Source organism: Puntigrus tetrazona, chromosome 7 (assembly GCF_018831695.1).
Source record: "Puntigrus tetrazona isolate hp1 chromosome 7, ASM1883169v1, whole genome shotgun sequence".
NCBI lineage: Eukaryota > Metazoa > Chordata > Actinopteri > Cypriniformes > Cyprinidae > Puntigrus > Puntigrus tetrazona.
The window spans coordinates 16,348,696-16,369,287 of NC_056705.1; the positions used below are offsets into that span (position 1 = coordinate 16,348,696).

The 20,592-nt window shown below is 37.5% G+C and overlaps 2 protein-coding genes across 3 annotated transcripts in view; both read right to left on the minus strand.

The window, feature by feature from the left end:
• The window catches only part of dennd2b (DENN domain containing 2B), a 44,285-nt gene extending 26,402 nt beyond the window's left edge, over positions 1 to 17,883 (minus strand). Inside the window, exons 1-2 of one of the 2 annotated variants that reach the window (XM_043244130.1) lie at positions 17,753 to 17,883; positions 2,260 to 2,355 (exon numbers count right to left, since the gene is read on the minus strand). In XM_043244130.1, the coding sequence (XP_043100065.1) occupies positions 2,260 to 2,333 (74 nt within the window). In that variant the 5' untranslated portion in view covers positions 2,334 to 2,355; positions 17,753 to 17,883. Of the gene's footprint in view, positions 1 to 2,259; positions 2,356 to 12,509; positions 12,673 to 17,752 lie in introns of those variants that run through there. The other variant, XM_043244129.1, reaches the window with a different exon arrangement.
• Positions 17,884 to 18,356: 473 nt separating this feature from the next.
• Positions 18,357 to 20,592, minus strand: tmem9b (TMEM9 domain family, member B). Its single transcript, XM_043245848.1, has 5 exons — positions 20,292 to 20,592; positions 19,952 to 20,043; positions 19,732 to 19,840; positions 19,501 to 19,635; positions 18,357 to 19,322 (listed from the first exon to the last, which is right to left on the minus strand). The coding sequence occupies exons 1-5, from the start codon at positions 20,388 to 20,390 to the stop codon at positions 19,167 to 19,169; spliced, it is 591 nt and encodes a 196-aa protein (XP_043101783.1). The 5' UTR covers positions 20,391 to 20,592; the 3' UTR covers positions 18,357 to 19,166.

The window sequence follows — 20,592 nt, forward strand, 5'->3', positions numbered from 1 at the left end:
TTGTGCTGCCATCATCAGTTTTACTTTATCAAAAAGAAAGCACTAAATTCTGTATGGAGAAAGTCGAACATGTTTTAAAAAGTATGTAATATAAATATAAATACATATACACTACCATTTGAGATTGGAAAGATTTTAAAGATTTAAAAAGTTAATACTTTGTAAGGATTCATTAAACTTTTCAAAACAGAAAGTTACATTTCAAACTTTGCTATTCCTTTATTGTGGCTTCCAAGAAAATTATTATTAAGTAACTTATTTCAACATTGATAACAATAAGAAACTACTCTTGAATACTAAATCCGCAAATTATATAGATTTTGAGAGTGCATTCTATTATGATATCCTTACCGGTGTTAAATCTTACAGTTGCATAACAAACTCTTTATTTCTTAAAACATAAATCTTTACTCGTCAATAGCATGTACACAAAAGAACCAATTCTGGGAATTAAAAAAAACGGATAAACATAAAGCTGTAGGCTTCTTTGAATTAAATGGTGACAGAAAAATGTCATACTTGAGTCTGACTAACATATCCTGTGTTGAAAAAGATTTTTGAGGTTCTGCCTTTACAATGGATCCCTGGCTTGAGAACAACAGTCTAATCCTGGATAATCAAACGGAAGGGATGGACAGATGCCAAATCTGTCAAAAGGAGATGAAGGATATTGTTTAGGAGGGCAATCTTTGCATCAAAGCTGGTATTTATAGTACAGTTAAACTTCTATCATCTTTGTTCAGATGTTTTCCATAGAATAACACTGCATGGCTAAAAATACCTCCACGACTGCCAGGCCGCCACTCTGACAAAGCATAAATGATCGTTTCATTAACTGCAATATTAGGCTGATGTAAAATCCTTTGCGCAAAAGAAAACATCAGTTTGAGAATTCTTTTCAATGAGTCCTCCATGACTTTGTGTCTGTGGTCTGAGGAGGTTCTCTGAGAGGCCGGACAGGGCCAGTAAAAACAAAGCCAGTTTCGGGGGAAGCCAGCTGGTCTGGCCACACATGGACTGAGTAGGATGCCAGAGCTGGTTTGGCTCTTCCTGGGTCTTGAGGGCAATGTCAACCACAGGCCATTTCCTGTTGGAGAACTGTGCCAGGATGGTGAAACTATGAGGTTCCAGGAACACACATCAAAAGAAATATGTCAAGCCCAGAGCCAGTGGGTTCTCCCCCACAAAAATGTGGATATTTCATCTGTGATTGAGTTATTTTTTCAGCTATTATCTTTGCTATAAAAAGGGCACATTCTCAGTGCAAGGCCTACCTACCGCCACCCTCGTCTGACATAAATCTGCTTCTTCAGCATTCTCCTTTGCTTGTGATTTACAACTGAAGCCAAAATATCCATGTCTAGGAAGAGTGGCTAGCACAAACTATGCCATCATTTTCCCTCCACACAACTTAGCATTGATCACTTTTTCACAGTTTTCTTTGGTAAATATCTCTGACATCACAGAGTATTCATAGGTAATTATGAAATGTATTCCGCTCACTCTTCAAGGACTTGTTCTGATAGCAACTACACAGCCCAAAAGGCCACAAATAGAACAAAGCCTCTTCTCTAATCAACTTCCTGCTTTTGCTCATAACCAGGATGTTTACTTCAGCTTTGTATACAATAGTTTGGCCTGTGAAGTACCGTTGGACTCTATTATCTATTTCAACTACTCCTCAATTATAGATAAAAGCAATCAGTTCCTATAAATATTTATAGGATTAATAATTTTTCTCTGTCATTTTTTTATTTGAAAAACAGATTTCTAAAATTGTATTTTCTCTATAAAATATATATATATATATATATATATATATATATATATATATATATATATATATATATATATATATAGCTGCACATCTAAACAAGAATTAACAAAAAATCTTTATATGGAATAAAATATATGTGAATTGCTAAAAAATCATGGTCCAGATCTGATACACTGAAATTGTTCTAAAGGTTGATTTAAAAATAGATTAATCACAGTACAGTGTTGAGAAACTTAATTTTTTTTATCATTTTTACAAACAATTTTAGGAAAAAAAACATTAACTGTGGTGTATCTTGAGACAAAAGGCACTGATATATTTAATGACAAGCCAGTGCAAGTTTATTTCAGTTGAAACAGCTCGGTGAAATATTTCTTTAATAGTTATATTTATCTTTGGTGTATGTGGGCTTTCCGGGGTGAAAAACCTGTAAAAGCACAAACAATGTAAAATAACAGCTGACTTATCATCATGACTGATACCTGTCTGGGTTTTCCTGTGGACCTTTAGCCGCTCCTGCTTTTGGTGCAGTTTTGGAGCTCTTGTTGGCAGTCATCTCCCTCTGACGACCCCCTCACCTGTTTAAAATAAGTTACTTCGGTAAGAAATTGGGTATCATCACGATTACAGTTAAGGTACTGAACACTACTGTGCTAGAAACCATTATGCTGATGATGATCTCTATACAAACAAGGATATATAAAATGACAAAGACTAAGTATTTTTATTTGACCTGTAAACATACTTAAAGAACAACATTGATAAAATTATTAGTGGAAAATTATTCTAGTGAGAGTAAGGTTTAGACATTGCACACAACATCTGAAACAAGACACTTGGCCAGAGAGTCTATCCCCTGGATTAACCCTGCCTGGACACAACAAATATGGACCTTGATCTCTATAAAAGAGGAGCCCTATCATGCCTGTAATGCAAACAAATCCCTGACCCTCACGAAATGTCCCAGACAGCCCCAGCATGCTTCAAAAGTGGGCTTTGTTTTTTAGATGTAGGTAATAAATCCTGCTTAAAATAAAGAGGAATAATACACAACACATATCATCAGAAAAAAAAATTAATGCCAGCTTGAAAACAGATGTATTAATTTGGGTATTACGGTTGTTTACTTGCTGGTGCAAGAAAAAAAAACACCTCAGACCTGAATTAGAATACTGTATGGGATCTCTGGCAATTTTATTAACCGTCAGGTAAAAAAATCTTGCACTAAATCCATTAAATTAAAGGTAAATATTGGCTTTAAGTCTTCTTTTTAGTGTTTTCTTTCCGACCCCCAAGTTTGAGCAATAATAATAGCGATTCTTGCCAAGCACCACTAATATTAGCAACATTAAATTGTGAATTGATTTCTACAGTCCCGGAATATGAGGTTAAAAGAACAGCAGCACAACGACCCGAAGGTAATTACAGAGCAGGTTTACACGGCCTGTTAGTATAAGTGAGGTTCTTAAAATCTGTTTGTAGAATCAGAGAATCATGCCAAATGCCTCTAGTCTATGAAGCAATGTTTGGAGTGTGTTTGTATTAACGTCTGTTTGAATAGAGTAGCCAAGATTAACAGAGCTGAGCTAGTCTCTTGGCTCATTAAATTGTGATTGCTTTTTCCCATGAACATTTGCACCTAAGGACTAAAAAAGACCATGCGTAACAACAGATATTAGTTTTACAAGCTGGGTCAGGGAGTTGTGGTTTAGGAGCTTTGAGCACATGGGGACTCAGGTTCTCAGGTTGGTTGTTGAGAAATAGGGGGCATTTTCATTTTGTCATTTGAAGCCATAACAAGACTGAAAATCTCTGATGAGCAGTAAATCAGATTTAAGAGGCCATGCTTTGCACAGCAATTCCCTTGAATTATTTAGATAAGCATATATTCTTTATATACCAAAATCTATTAAAGATTTTCCCGGATGCACACATATTAAGCACAGCTGACCTCAACTTACAACATGATGTTGACCTTAACACAATATTTTCCTCTTATTCAAAAAATAATACACTTTTTAACAAATGAATTCATCAAGTGCTTTTTAACCCACCAAAATTAATTAAAATGTTTAGATTACAAGGTAAAACAAAACACATATACACATATACATGGATGCATCATTACCAATAAAATAAATTATATGGGTTTTTTTTAAAAAACAGAATTTCTATTTAATGCAGACTTCAACTTGTACTAAATCCAGAATTTTTCATTAACGTAACTATGATCCTAACCACAATCACAGGCTCTTCACACCACCACAGCCACTGCAACTACTGTCTTCACACCCAGAGACATCTTAATTAGACACTCCTCACAACCACAGCGCCATGTGCATACCACTTGCCACTTCCTCCCATCAAATTAGAGGGCCTCATCAGAGACAGAAGTGGGAAAAAAATCAATCTTCCACATGTGGAGGGAACACCTCCCATCTTGGCATGCGTTCGCTCGTACTGTTGTGTACGAGTGGTCAATATTACAAGCACTCAAATACAGAGAGGGCTGGGTGTAACTGGCTGCACTGGGGGGGCTTGTTTACAGGAAGTTATTGTATGCTGTAGTTAACCAACCAGCGGCGGAGCTGAAAGCCCAACAGAGACGGATGAGGGGAGAGACGGCATTCCTTCTGTCAGCCATTTCCTGTTTCGGAGGACTGCAAAGAACATGCATCTTCAATCTAACTGGAGGGCCTTCTAACAGCTCGCTTCAGTACCGTTTATTTTGACTCTTGATGATTTATTGATGATGTCTTGATGTATTCTTACTATAACGCCACTACACAGTGTCAGTTTACAGAGCCTATGTTGAATATACACTGTTTTAAAGCCCGTGTTCAGCTTGTGTTTTTATTTTTATAATTTAAATGAATAGTTTTATTCAGTAAAGACAGTTATCATGTTTCAAATAAATGCTGTTCTTAGAACTTTTTCTATTTATCAAAATATCTTTAATACTTTTCCACTAAAATATTAAGTAGAAAAACATTCATATATGTTTAATAATAAAATATAATAAAAAAAACAAACAATCAAATCGAATTAGTGTATCACATGACGTTGAAGGCTGAATTGGCTTCAGCTTTGTCATCACAAAAATACCACATTTTAAAAAAACTATAAAATAGAAAACTGCTATTTTAAATGGTAATATATGACAATATTTCTGCATTTATTTAATATTTACAATCTATCTGGTTTAGACGACAACCTTCCCTAATGTTAGGTTGACTTACAATGCCTTGATCAGCATAGAATATTTTCGGCTGAAAACTTCACATTATTGTTGTTATTACAAAAATCACTCTAGCTGCAAGAGAACGATAAAATTATGACCAAACATAACTGAAAACGTCAATATTTTCTCTCGTATGACATGGGAGGCACATGTTTTCCGGAACCTCTTTTTTTCCCCAACTAGACTGAATATTTTCACTGAGCTGTTGAAAGGTGAACAGCTGTAAAAATAAAGTCTGCTGAATATGGAACTATATTAGACTACTGAAGCATCACTATCAGTGAGAATGCAGAGCATATTCAGCTCTAGTTCACATTTACTAATTTCTTTCATAACAGACGTACAGTACCTGAAATTAAAATTAAGCAAACAAATACTAAAAGGTTTTAGATAAAGATCAGTCGATGCAGTTCAAAAAAGGAAAAGTGATTTCATCATAAAAAACGAGTTATAGCTTGCAAATTGACTGGGAGGTTTAACCTGCTTATGTCAAGAAATACTGGAAAGGAAAAAAAAAGACTTGCTGAGTTTGACTGACAGGCTGCTTATTGAAGATGCTGTTCCACATCAGCCTGCCCTGCACGGATGACTGAAAAGAAGCAGGGTTTGTTCCAACAATGTATCACTAAAACATTAAACGTAATTACAGAAGCAATGAACCCATAAAGTCCAGCATACATAAGCATTACGACACATCGCCTTAGCAGGAAACACCAGTCATATTTACTTTAGCTTGCTTCCTAAACCTGGCTTCAGTAAACATCCATCATTATGATTCATTACACTAGTTTCCATGTTTAATACGCTCGGTAACCACGTGACTCTTTCATGATCTGCACAGTGGCACCATTTCAGTAAACAATCATCTCTTTCTCTCAGATATTGATCTACAACAGGAAGGAGCAAGAGCTGCTCCCATTTCACACAGAAAAGGCCAGAGAAATCACATAACCTTAATTCCTACTGAATGCACTGTAAAAGACAATAAATGTTTCATGTTATCCTTGGAAGAATAGCTCTTGGATTACTATGTAAGCCATAGATTCAAAAGATAGAATAACAAGTAATTTACAGAATATTTCCAAAATTGACTGATGACTACACAGTATGCCATAAACGTTACGCCAAAAAGTAACATGTTCAAACTTACAGTTTGAAGAAGTATCAGGATGGCCCATTACTTCTCTCAAGCGACACAAATGACAAAATGACAATAACCGTATGGCATCTGATAGTATGCCCAAATGTAATTTGTACGATCCATATTAATAGTATATAGGAAGAACTATTTTAACGGTCACTTGAATAAATTGTAATACAATAAAGTACTCAGAGAGTACCCAATTTTGGGAGCACCATATTTATTATCTTTGGATCAAATGCCAAGAACACTTTGCTTAAAGTATGCAATGTATGTTGTAGAAACCAATGAGAAAGTGCCTTTAGTAATGTTTAGTATCTCCCATATATTGTTTTATTTGTGGTGGCCTGCCATAATATCAACACAACACACCTTTTTCTGTTAACTTTTTATTTTACTATTTAAAATAGGTCAAATCTTACTTGAGTAGAACTGAAATTGACATATGTTGACAGGCTCAGCACATCTCTTTCACATGACCATAAAACACGCATTCTACTCAACATCAGTCATCAGTTACGTATGTTACTGGCCAAGAAGACAGCTGACCGAGTTCACTTCACGATAGGGTGACCACCTGTGCCACTTTGCATTGTACCGCACGTTACATATTAAGAAAATGTCACCCATTTTCATCGGTCTGTTGGTTTTTAATTGTCATATTAAGACAGCATGTGTTATTTTGCCTTTTTAATATATTCTTTTTTTTGCAGCATAGTTTTCATGCAAAGGATGTGCAGACCTCAACTGATCTAACAGAAATTATAAGAGTGCACACAGAAAAACAAGATAGCCTTTTAACCAATTTAAAAAAAGCGATGCAGCTTTCAGACAAAACTTTCTTATTGTTTTAATAGTTTTCGTGAATGTCATTATTGTAATGGGACGGTGCATCAAAATGTGCGAGTACAAATCTTGCAAACATAACGGTATTCTCTTGCTTACATCTGCACGCTCAGAAATATAAATAAGAGCATATGACAATAGACGTAAATTAGTAATAACATAGCATAACAGTATAACGTGTCCCACAAAATCACACCTATTGTATTGTACTGTCCCTTAAAAGATTATTATGTTCTAGCCTTTTTATGCAGTATAGTACAGTTTTTCTACGTGGTATTAGAATTGGTACTGAATATTGATATTTTTTCCAAATCAAAGTTATAAATTCCAGAAAGAGCGTATGCATGTGGGAAACACTGAATATTAGATTTCCTCATAAATCCATTAGAAACTAGCCTTCTGGGTTGGCCTACAATTGACTGGCGCCGTGACTGAACAGCTCTACAGTCAACCACAGAGAGGCCACCTCTCCATTAGCACTTTGAGCAACAGAAGAGAGAACATCTTTGTTCAATGTGTCCTTGAGCAGAGGTTGGTTAAAAAGTAAGCTCCTTTATCAGTGACTCAAACAAACACAATCTGACCAGTTTCCTTGGGTGAGCGACACAGTGAGGAATGTTAAGGGTTCAAGACGAGACCATCGGGCTACGGCCTTGTCAGCGACGACAGGTCAACTGACTAGCGGAGCGGTGCTTTATTCAAAAGGAATGCACTAATATTTGCCCCGTCCATCAGAGCGAACATTCAACACGTTAAGATTTCTGAAAGAGGAGGAATTCTTGAACTGACAGGAAGGGATTCATTTAACATGACACCACAGACAGGGTGGATATTTTTTGTTACTGTAGCACGGAGATCACATCAAATTGGGGTTTATGCTTTGCACGTTTTGCTGATCATTGACCGAAAAGGTATTTGCTTCCTCCGGTCAAAAAAAAAAAAAAACTCAGCCTCATTCAACCTAAATAGCAAACGTTGAAACCCGTCCAATAAAAATAATCCCACACAAGATGAAAAGATCTTAATTCTATTTTCCTATCAATAGGGTGAATTAGTCTTCTGGGACACTTTGCACTTTTGACTTCTCCAGTGTACCATGATCAGATCTAAGCTGTCCCAGATTGCCCTAATTTAACCTACATTCGCCATAATGGTCCCCGCTGATCAGCCACTAAGCCTTTAACATCTCTAAAACAAGCAACCGCGTATTCTCAGCTGCTCCTACACGTCAAAACCCCTAGGAGAAAATGAACATGGTTTTGCATTCACCAGAGACCGTTTTGCACCAGAGACGATTACTCTTCCTCCTTTCTTTCCTCGTAGCCTGTAAACTCCAAGACTATGTTGTTATTACCAAATCAGACATGACTGTGTGAGAACGGGGGTTAGATTACAGCATAAATACCACAGGAAAGAGAGACCCCCCCTTCCAGGTTCTTAGCTCGCACCGTCATATGGTCCTCATCAGGGTTCTGGCTGAGATTTATATACTGCACGAGGTACGTTAATGCTGCCGTTATCAGCCAAGCACGTTGTGTTTAGATTGAGGCTAGAAAAGATGATCAATGCGTCTGTGGTGTTATGAGCGGTTTTTAAACATGCTCCCACCTGGACGAATCCCTCCGGTACCGCTAATTAAAATTTCCTCGAAAAGTCTGACGGGAAAAAGGAAAAGGCAGAGCATACGAAGGGGCTGTCTTTTGTTTCCTTTTCACTCTGTTTCAATCCCGAGTCCACAGAGCCTGTGAATAATGACAGAGGGTTTGTCTCTGTGTTGGGGGGCGGTGGGGTGGAGGGAATTGTACCCTGTCGAGGCGCTTAAACGTCTTTCCTTCTGAGCCTTTCATGAACTGTGGAACTTGGACTGTCGCAGCGCCCAGCAGCTGCATGCTCCCCACACAATACCCACGATTCCTTGCTCCCATAGTGCTGACTGGACAGGCCAGATGGAACTCATTTTTAAGCCCTTTTCAGTCTCTGTCTTCCCTGACTTTCAGCTGTTTACAGTTCTTTCTGCATTCCCAGTCACTATAGCGCAAGGAGAGATTCACACATTGAGGAAACTGCGTAATGCTGTTAAAAGTTGTCAGGATAACAATCATATTGGTATCCTAATAACCTTTAACACTAAAAATAGAAACATGTATATGCAAACAGGTGTCCATTCAGTCCAAAAGCCTGAAAACAATCATTTTCCATAAACAAACAGTTTAGTACACCGTACTTATCAGGATTTAGAGAGTAAATATTATGCTTTATCAGGCAGACGGCAGACAGAACAGCTGCTCACAATAAGCTATAAAACCTTATAGAGTATCTATAAAACCCCAGTTTTGTATTTTAAAGGGATAGTTCATCTCAAAGTTATTCATTATTTCCCCTCCTATTGCTTTCCCTCATGCGGTTTCAAACTTGTTTATGTTTTTATTTTGTGCAGCACAAAAAAAGAGACTCTCAGCGCAGATATTCTTCATAGAATAGCTCAAAGTTATCACAGTGTATGAAAAACCAAGACAAACTAATCCAAAAGTAGCACTCACGATCCACGTGATTCGTCAAGCTATACCATACTTTATAAGAAACAAGATAAAAGTAAAAAGTGTAATGATGAAATGCAAGTAGTGGCGATGTGCATTCAAGTGAAGCAGTAGTTGACTTGAGATGAGATTAAGCAGAAGAAACGATTAGAAGTCTGACATTGTCTCCAGAGAGAAGTAAATAAATAATAAATTAAAAATAGATGACTTGTTCATAATGAGATCTATAGTAAGCATTTAAAAAATAGACTTCAAACTGATATTATGATCGTCTTCCCCTCTGCCAAAGCTCTAAAATCACAATCATTTGTGACTGTGGTCAAATTCAACTAAGATGTCACTGGCTCTCTTGTTGTAGCCAAATGTGATGCACCAGGGCGGAATAATGCAATCCCACAGAAGCAGCAGAAAGGAATTGTTTCAGAGAGTATATTATAACTATGCTTCAATCTGTTCTCAAATATCAAAAGATTGGTGTCAGTAAATTAATGTTTTCTTAAGAGGAAAAATATTGCATTGATTAAAAATCACAGTAAATATATAAAATAAAAATAATATAAATGTAAAAAAATAAAATAAAATAATCTTTATAATATAACAATTCTTCTTCAAATAAATGGATGTTTTTAATAATTTCCTACTCATTAAAGAATACTGAAAAAGTGTATCACAGTTCCCACAACAACAAAAAAATCAAGCAGCGTTTAAGTTTGAGAATAATAAGAAATGTATCTTGAGTATCAGTTCAGATTATGTGAATGATTTATGAAGTGTAGCGTGACACTGAAAACAGTAATGGATGCTGTAAATCCAGCAGTCACGTGAATAAATTAGAAAATATGAAATGGTTATTTTAAATTGTGATAATATTTCACAATATATATATTTTTTTATTATTAAAAAAACCGCTACCTCTGTACACATAAGAGACCTCAAAGGAATATCAAAAACCAAACAAATCCAAAATATATCCTTATATCCCCAAACATTTGTTTGGCAGTAGTTAAATGGACCACTAGAGAGACAGACATGACCACTACAAAGAGCTACACAAAGACAATTCTAATGGTCTCATTTTGTGTTACAAGTAAAAACACAAGCAAGGTCAAGTTAAAAGTTGGATGACTATTACTTTACACAACAAGCCACTTGAGTCATGTCATGAAACCAGGCTTAGACATGTTGATGCATCAGACTTGCATCACAGTCTATTGTGTTTGGTAGTTTACGGTGTATCACACAGATTTGAGGGATCTTACACAAGAAGACAAAAAGTGTATCACTGACTCATGTAAACCTATATATACACACCTATATAATCCCTATTCTTGTTGAACTGACAGGTGACATGAGCTGTTTCAATGTAATACCAATGACACACAACATTACAAGTTCCTTGATATGACTCCTCTGCCTAGACTGAAGAAGTTATAATAAAATCTGATAAATGTTCTATTAAAGCCTAGATATGACACATTTTGAAGCACAACATGTAATCTTAAGGTCAGCCATCTATTAAAGCAAGTCACAACTCGTTTCCTTTTTAAAGTGTCTGAAAATTGCAGGTGTGTCAGAAGAAAAAACACAATGCACAGTCCTTTAAAGGCAATCATGTCCATTCAGTGCACCACACTGAAAAGGATTTTACATGTTTAATTGTTATTTTGTTATACATGAATCATTTCTAGGAACGTTCGTAAAAAAATGCAATCACGCACTAAAAGAACTACTATTATCAATTACTAAATTTAACAATCAAAGAGGATAATGGAAACCGTTAAAATATCGATAAAATAAACAGAATTCGGGAGGAAAAAAGCATAAATACGCAAGCAGTAGTCCACGTAATACTGTTTCTGATTCAGTGGAAATAAGAGTCCTTGCATCACTGTTATTTCAGCTGAGACAGTGTGCTTACAAAATCACATTCACTGTGAAATGACAAGTTTCGGATCCGCTAGAGCTTAACCTAACCGAAAGGTTTGTTACACATTATGACGGTGACTGTCTATTTTGTTCACGGTTTGGTGACATCCCACCCTGATCCATATTGCGCAAGCACTGGACAGAGAACAGAGCGGCTCCCATGATTGAGCTGACAATCCAGACCAATGAGAAGGAAGGGTCATTGTTCCAATAGCACAATAGACAGTCTGTTCAGAAAGTTCGGAAAAAAGAGCTTGCAGCTGCAGTAGCTGCCAAAACTGAAAGCAGGGGGCACTGTATACTTGAACAGTGATCATGTAACCTTCATGTGTACATGCCTGTGGGTGTGTGTGCACATGAGTGCATGATTTTAGTGGAAACAACTGAAATGTGCCTTTTTCCCCGGTCGACCCTCACTCGTTTAACATTTACATTTACGCTATTGTTAGAAGCGTCTATAAAAAGTAGATTACACTGCTTTCGAAGCATTGTTTGAAATGAATGTATCATTCACTAAGAATCCAACCCAGAACCTCGGCGCTGCTAATGCCATGTTCATCAGCCACTGAACCAATCCATAAACTTTTCTGCTCTATCAGGGAAAGATATAAACCAGACTTGACCTTGGCTGTTCCTCAAATAGAATAAAACTAAAAACGTCAGCCTGTTACACGATTGAGTTAACAGACAAGATTCATATGACTTTGGGAAATTACCAAATAAGGTCAACACGTATGGCTTTATACGGTTTTAACCACATTTTAACAAAAAAGTCATGTTCTGAGCCACATTTGCATATAAAACGTCTACTTTTCAGTTTGGCTGCGCCTCCAAAGCGAACGAGCTGCCCCAACTAGACTAGATTCCTGTTTTTGAGGAATCACGAAAAATCATCTACCCAAGCACTTCTGTTGCGTGATGCTCAAAAACGCTTCCCAGCAAGCAAGCTCACTAAGTTTTGACACACAGCCTTTGTTTGCGATTGCCCGTGCTCGTATTCTTGCCATGCAACCCCCGCTTAGAATGAGATCAGAGCTTTACCTGAAAGAAACGTCCCGCCGTTCGTGCCATTTCGTTCAGGGTCTCATAAAAACTTGTAGCGAATGCAAAAACTCATCGATTTGCCGGTAATACCTGGAACTTTTCCCTAAACTTCCAGGCATGTCCTTTCAAGCGGGGTAAATCCCTCCCTACTTGAGAACTCTCTCTGGCAGAAGGCTGAGCTAGTCGCCATGGAGACGGATTGTTTTGCCCCCCCACTCGCCTCTCCACGTTCTCGCGCTCCCACACGAAACTAAACAAGCTCTTCTTCACAATGAGCCACACGGATTTGAACTTTAAACGGTACGTTTAATGGCAAATTAAAGGGGGTTCAAATAAGTGCCATTCACTTTTTTTCACGTTTTGCCTGGATGTTCCGTCATCTTTCCTCAGGAAACAAAAAAAAAAAAACAGAGCAGAAGAGCTCCTTATTTGAACAGAAATAAAAAGCTCTCCGTACAAAGCGGTCTCCCAGGACACCGAAGAAGTAGTTGAGGGGGCTCGCGCAGAGATCCATATTAATTGGGCGAATCGTAATCGCATGCTATTCCGCTCTACTTCTTTGTAAATACATCTTCTGCTAACCCGCGCGAATCGCAATACGTAATAATTTTGTAAAACGAAATGGTATTTGGTATATAATAAGTTATATATCAGCTTTGAGAGCTTTAGTCGCACTAAAATATATTTACAGACAGTGTAATATTGGTTGTTGTGAAATTTCGAGCAGTGTCCTTCAGTGTCACATGATTGCAGTGGTTTTATGGATGATTTAATGTTATAACATTTGTACACGAGCTTGGCTCAATTTCATGATCTTGCTGAAGGCAAACCCACAGGCTCGAAATGAGAAAAAAGGTAATGCGAAGAATAGGCTACTTGCTGTAGCGAACAACACTTATTGATTTGTTTTCTTGCTGCTATGGTTTTCGTATCTAATGATTACTTGTTTGGAGCGATTTTACACAGAGCCTCTTCTGAATTGAAACGAACACAAATTCTGTTTAATTCAGGGAAGAGAATACATCATTTCGTTGCATATCCAGTATCTTGGACTGCTAAAATATCTGTGATTTACCATTACTCATATGCTACAGGCATCTTCACTTTCTCAGAAGCAAAAGCATAACACATTGCTAACAGCTGTCTAAACTGTGGTATGCAATCACATGTATGTGAAGCAAAGGTTCAAGAGAAAAAAAAACAAAGAACCCTTGAAAGTGCTGGAGTGAAGATCCAATCTCTTGCCTCTGAATATGTACAATTTCTGATTTAGCTCAGGTTCTGATGATCGTGGATAGGTGTATGATGAGTTTGCAAAAAAAAAAAAACAGATGTTCAGTGTTAAGTTTACAGAAAGGAAAAGGTTGTCAAACTTTCCCAACTAAACTCCAATTCTGAGTCAAATTTACAGCTTTGGTTGTTAGGGATATCTACAGAACAAACCAAGCCTGTCAACTTTTCAAATCTTAGTGCTAACTGGAGAAAAATCATAGAACGTCAGAACGTTGGGAGCAATCTCAAACCAAACCGTCCGCGTTATCCAAGTCTGTCATGAACCGGTGTAATATTAAAATCCCGTTTTCAATAGATGAAGTTTGACACATTAAAAACAGTCTCTGTTGGGTAACTTGCGCAAATAAGCAATCTGCTGCCAAATAAGCAACCGCAATAAGAAGCAGGGATCTGCGGTTGACAAAAGCTTCAGGATGATAACATATTCATAACTTTCTCTGGAACTCTTTCAAATTGTACCAATACCTCAGCAGAAATGCGGTTTCTGGTGTTGGAATGTGATGTGGGAGACTTTCTCAAATCTGTATTAAATTGCTTAGATAATAGCTCAGGGACAGTTGTGCCACAGATCAGGGTTCCAAGAACACTCATTCACTCCAGGTGTTATTTAGAGGGAACTGATGCAAGAAGCTCAAGGAAGAGTAGCGTTGGGTCAGTCTTAATAATAAGAACCATATAGGAATGTCTTTTTGTTGCAAAGCCTTGAGAGATTTGCACAACAAAACTGCTGTGTTTCTAGTATTTCTATTGCTAAACCATATGAATAAGTCAGAAGAAATGTGGTATACTATTATATATTAAGGTCAAACCCTAGTTTGTCATTTTACTCTCACGTTGCAAGCAAGCGTTCACTATATTTAACCTTGCTTCCTGATTTTGAGCAGCCTATGTCAAGAACACATTAGAGGCCCAGACTAAACATCTCCCATGGTAGAGGATGCCTGTTAGGGTGATCATGACACTAAAATACACATCTGAAAGTGTTTGCTAGAAATTGACTAATCTCGAAGCCAAACATCCCTTTTTCTAATCATTGCTTTATAAGTGTTGACCCAATCGAAACGTAATGCATTCTCAATATGGCCTCTGGATAACCGAGCTCAGCGGTGGGAACCACAACATTGCACTTAATTCTGTTGTTTTGTGCAGTAATACATCCACAACCTCTCCACATGGGTTTTGTTTTTAATCGGTTGGCAGGGTATAACAGCTCCACTATTTCCACGTAAGTGTGTCCAGCACCAGCGTTCTATTAAATCCTGATAGCAGCACTTGACTGCTTAGGGCCGTGATAAATACTTGAGATGTATCCCCCTGGGGTATCCCATCATCCCTGTGATTGCAATTACGGAAATCTCAGTGCTCCTTTGGTCTTTTCTCAGAGGAAGTCGGTGAAATACGTGGCCGTATTCTTCCTAGGATCTTATTTTTTAACATTAAAAACATCTAACTTTGTCTGCTACATGTTATATTTAAAGATTCACTATATATGTATACTACTACTGACTGAGTTAGTTTTATTCTGTTGTTTTTAACTCTTTTCGAACGCTACAAACTACTACCTGGCAGCCGTTATACACTGAGTGTAATGTTGACTAGCAGTGGATTGCCGGTAGTGAATGGGTGCCGTCAAAATGAGTCCAAACAGCTGATAAACATCACAATATGATTCCAGTCCGTCATTTAATGTCTTGTGAAGCCAAAAGCTGCATGTTTGTAAGAAACAAATCAATCATTTTTTTGAGTGAAGTCCATAATGCATAATAATGCCTCCTCCGGTAAAATGTCCATCACTTGTTGTAATTTCTAATCAAAATGCACTTACATATTTGTTTAGAAAAGGATAGTTTACACTTTTAAATAGTGATTGACGTGTACATATTTCTTACCTATTTAAGACCAAACATTTTTTTACTGAAGAAGGCAACAGTGTGGATAGATGTTTATATTTTACGTAAAAAGCTGTTTCTTAAAAACACAATTTTCACTGCACAAGACAATAAATCATGTACATGAAGCTGTGCGGATTACTATTGCAATGTTTTTATCAGCTCTGCGAACTCACATTAGGACGGCACCCGTTTACTACAGAGGATCCATTGGTGAGAAAATGATTTCTAAATTGCTAAAGTTCTGTTCCGATGAAGAAACAATCTCATCTAGATCTTGGATGGGTCTGACGGTGTATAAATGTTCAGCGGGGTTTTCTTTTGACTCCTTTTACATGTTACATTGCCGTGATGGAAAACATAATAACTATTTTGGTTTTCAAGGTATTTCCTTTCGTCTGATTTTTCGCTTTCAAATACACTTACATTTCCACTACTAAGTCAATTACAAGTCAAAAGCACAATTTACACCTGTTAAAGTAGTTAGGTGCATGAGAAACATTATTCCAGACCCATTAAGTCGCTTCCTCTTCCTCGAACACATTTGTAAGGGCTCCATCAGTCATGTTCAGCAAAATCCACAAAATCTCCAAAATACAACAGTATCTGTTTCCAACCGCCTCGAATGTTCACCACACCCTTACCACAGAATATTCCTGTCACAATCATTCTGTTCAAGCTATCGAAAATACAAAGCAGAATATTGTATTCAACATTTATGTTATACTTGGATAAGGCTCACAATATGAAAAAATGTTTTGTGCTATGGGTCATCCGACAAAACGGAAGCCACCAGTGTTCGCAATGTAACCTACAAATATGTAAAAATTAATTATATAACAATAAATAACTGATGCAAGATCTGAAGAACTAATCTGAAGCTAACATTTCTCAATATAGACATCAGTGACTTTAAGGAAAAGTTTGGTCTTCAAACGTCTCCTTGATGTATTTTTAGAAATAAAACACATGAAAATTAAAGGTAGCATTATGGAACTTGAGCACCAGCATGTCAACCCAATTATCATCAACTCAAGTTACCTTCCTGAAAGCGTAATTGCATCTTTTAGCTTGAGATAATAAGACATAATGTGAAATGAAATTTGCATATAGTTTCTTGCAATGTTGCAACGACGGAATAACATTTTGAACAAGGGCAAGGGCACACCAAAAAGAAACATTCAAGACAGATATGTCAAGAAATCATGATAAGCCAATGGGAAAGGACAGACAGCCTTGAGGGAGGCAGAGACTCGCTCAGAAAGCGAGAGATACAGAAAGTCCTGTGGTTTGTGCCCTAATCATTTCCCACACTGTAGCCCTGGGGGACAGACAACCAGATGATGGGGTTATTTACCGCAGAGATAAGAAAGAGTGTAAAACAGTGAACCGTTGTTGGTAGTTTGAGGTCAAACTGAAGGCGTAATCTAAATTTCAGATATCAGCAATAGCTAAACTCAACCGATGAGAATAAAAGAATTTGTTGTAATATTATATTTATATTCTGATTTAATATAACAATTACTTTTAATATCTTTTCGTGCTGTCATAACGATAATTATAAGGAACTGAGAGTAAGCGTCCATCAGTTTCTCAGTGATTTTAGAAGGTTTAAGAGCGCCTCCTTGTTTCTGGTTGATAGTAAAACACCACAGAGGAGTTTATCAGTCTCTAGTGCACACACACACAATCCATCCTGATTAGCAGGACACTGTCATCCATTGCTCTCAGCAGTGTTTATTATACCTCTTATAATGAAGGAAATTTTCTTTCCTCAATTCTAGCGACTTCAAAACACATTCGAGGTTCAGTCCATTTTAGTTGTTCACATCCAAACGCATGCAAACCTTTACGTTATGCTGTTGCATGGCCTATAACTTTACATACATATTTTAAATAATGCTTTTGTTTATGTTGCTACAGTCAGCTTAGGTCATTTAAATTCCCCCGCAGCATCACCATCAATTGCATTGATTTTTATAGATCTATGCACAAAACAAAAACCTTAAAAGAATTGGTGCAGCGAACGTAAAGAAAGCCACTTAAAGAAATTCCTACCTTCACTTTGTAAGCGACGCTTGCGTTGTCAAGGATGCCTTTTCACATATCCATGCTGAGAGTTTGAGCAAGTTAGTTTTCAGCGGCGTGTTCTGGTCGCGCGCTGATCTGTCCCAGTATTTTGGGCTGGGAGGAGGAGGAGGAGGAGGAGGAGGGAGCGCAGGAAATGATGAGAACCGTTATGCGAGAAACGCGATATATCACATGCGTGGTCATGTAAAACTATTTCAAGTCGTCTTGTTCGTTTATGCGGTAAAAACGTTATAATACGACCAGCTTTTCGGTAAAAGAATGACCAGTTCACTGTTTACTATGCTAAAAGTGGCGTATGAATAGGATACGTCACTGAATATCTGCATGATTTCTCTTACTAATTACAAGTAGCCGGCTCAATTGTATAACCGTTTTTATTTTATCAAGTAGCACTTTTAATTATGCATAAACCGAGTGTTCTTCAACGCTAAAGCAAAAAAAAAAAGGCTGTTTGGAAACAGCGCCTCCTGGGGATTAAAAATGCTATTACCATTAACTGAAACTGCGTCATTTAGGAAACGCGTTTCACAGGACTATTATTCCCGGAACAAACAGAGACGACAAACCGGAATTCACATATTAACAAAACTGTAATATAAATCAACAGGTTAAACCAGCTCTCTTTTGCTTTTACATTGTGTACCTGAACTTTTTAATTATTATATATATACAGATAGTAATGACAAACAATATAATTCTGATACCATCAAAGCATGTACCACGTGAATACTGTCCTTCAAAAAAACAACAAAAAGGAACTGTTGTACATTGTAATGCATCTAACTCTACACCAAAATAGAGAAGAACTGAATCGAGAAGTTAGTCAAACAGTGCATCATTTGGAGACAATGACGAATCACATTCACTTATTATTTACATATAATAGTTGAGAGGAAACTGCAAGGTAAGAAAGAGTAAGAAGAGGGGATAGTTTTACACTGTACAGTAAGACTGGAAATTAATGTTTTGAGTTCAGCTACAATTTTGAAATTTCTATAAAAAGGTTTAATGAATAAATGCACCGCCCTAATTTTATGAGGAAATTGGCACTTCCATCCCCACATCAAGTTCAGTGTGACTGGACTGCAGTAGAAGTAAACATTTTTTTCTTTCCCAATTTCAGAGCGCGTGATTTCAAAACGCAAAAACACAGTGATAATTAATGCAAACCGTCCGTATCAAGCAAACTCTAATAATAAACGAGGTTTAGTCGCACATATCGGTCAAGACGACAAACCTACACATCAAAAAGAAACGAACACACTGGAGTCACTGGGGGTTGCTCGGGCAGATCGATGAGATGGGTCGGACATCGTGGAAAAGACCTCGCCGTTTGCACAGTACCAGAACCCATAGATAACAGTCCAGACTGTGGAGGCTTCTAGCTAAGCACCACGTGGCGGTCGAAGACGGATTTGCGCTGTTCTTGGACCTGCCTCTTCCAGCGCTGCTGAGCGTGCTCCACTTTGTTTAGCATGTTAGAGCGAGAGCGAGAACGGGAAAGCACGTCATGGGCGTTGGCGAAGGGCTGCTGGTCCTATAACAAAGTATAACGTTAGCACACTTTATAGCATATGGTTATCATTAATGACACAATAAAGCTCTACTGGATCTACAAATCCATCTATTCAATTACACGTTGTTTTTCATCCAAACGACCAATACTTGCAACTTGTATTCGATATTGTATGCATAAGATGTAGCAAAGCACTTACCCCAACATCGTCGTCACTCTGAATGAGCTGTGAATGGCCAAACAGCCTTCTCTTCAAAATAGGCTCCAACAGAGTCAGATAGACCATATACAACAACAGAAGACCCAGAATAGAAAGATATGCTATAATGGTGCCCTGTAAAAGTGAGACAGATGATTATTTCTCAAATATTTAAACTTTTTTTTTAAGTTAGCATTTTATATGCGTACCCTATAAAGACACTGAACTTACTTTAATGGTTCCAGAGCTCCTTTCTTCATATTTGCATTCACAGCGTAAGCAGTATGCTTCCACATCTTTGCCTTCAACGGGCATCGGCTCCACCACATGAAGGCAATTACTGTGCAAATGATTGAATTTGAGAAGTTATGGATCAGTGAACAGAGAGTCACGGGGTTACTTTATTGCAGAATTTACCGTAGACTCGTATTAAGACTTGTAATTCATTTACCAGTCCTTCAAGGAAACGTTTTGATTGTAGATCTGCCCAGCAATTTCCTTATAAGGTGGACAGATACATTTGCACCTGATGTCTTCTGAATTCTGTGAAGTGACCACACAAACGCAAGCGCATATAAACGATGCTTTGGTCAGTTTAGAATCCACCTGACATAGTTTCCGATTACAAAAATGTTGATTTGTTCATTTATTATCAGGTATGTTTGTTTCGCAAAACACTGAGCATGCTAACGGCTAGTTAGCGATGCCAACAACACAACAGGTCCGCAACCAACATTAGAAAAAATATATCGTTCAGATATTAAAACACGGTGATAAATATCACGTTTTACCTTAGCTTCTGATGTTTGTGCGGATAATATCAGCAGGAAATACATTAGCGATGAAAACGTCAACAGATTGACAGCGGTTCTTGAGGTCAATCGATGCATCCTTTTCGCTTCCGCTTAAGACAACGTCGTCAAATATTGGAGAGGGGTGTACCAAAATAACGAATAGATATTACATTAGCAATGTATGCAGGGACAATAATTCTTCTGTTCCAAATAAACGTCAACAAAGCAAAGCGTGAAGGCTGGACCCCGTTTGACACATCAGCTGACCATCAGCAGCCGGTCCGCGCTTTACCACTTC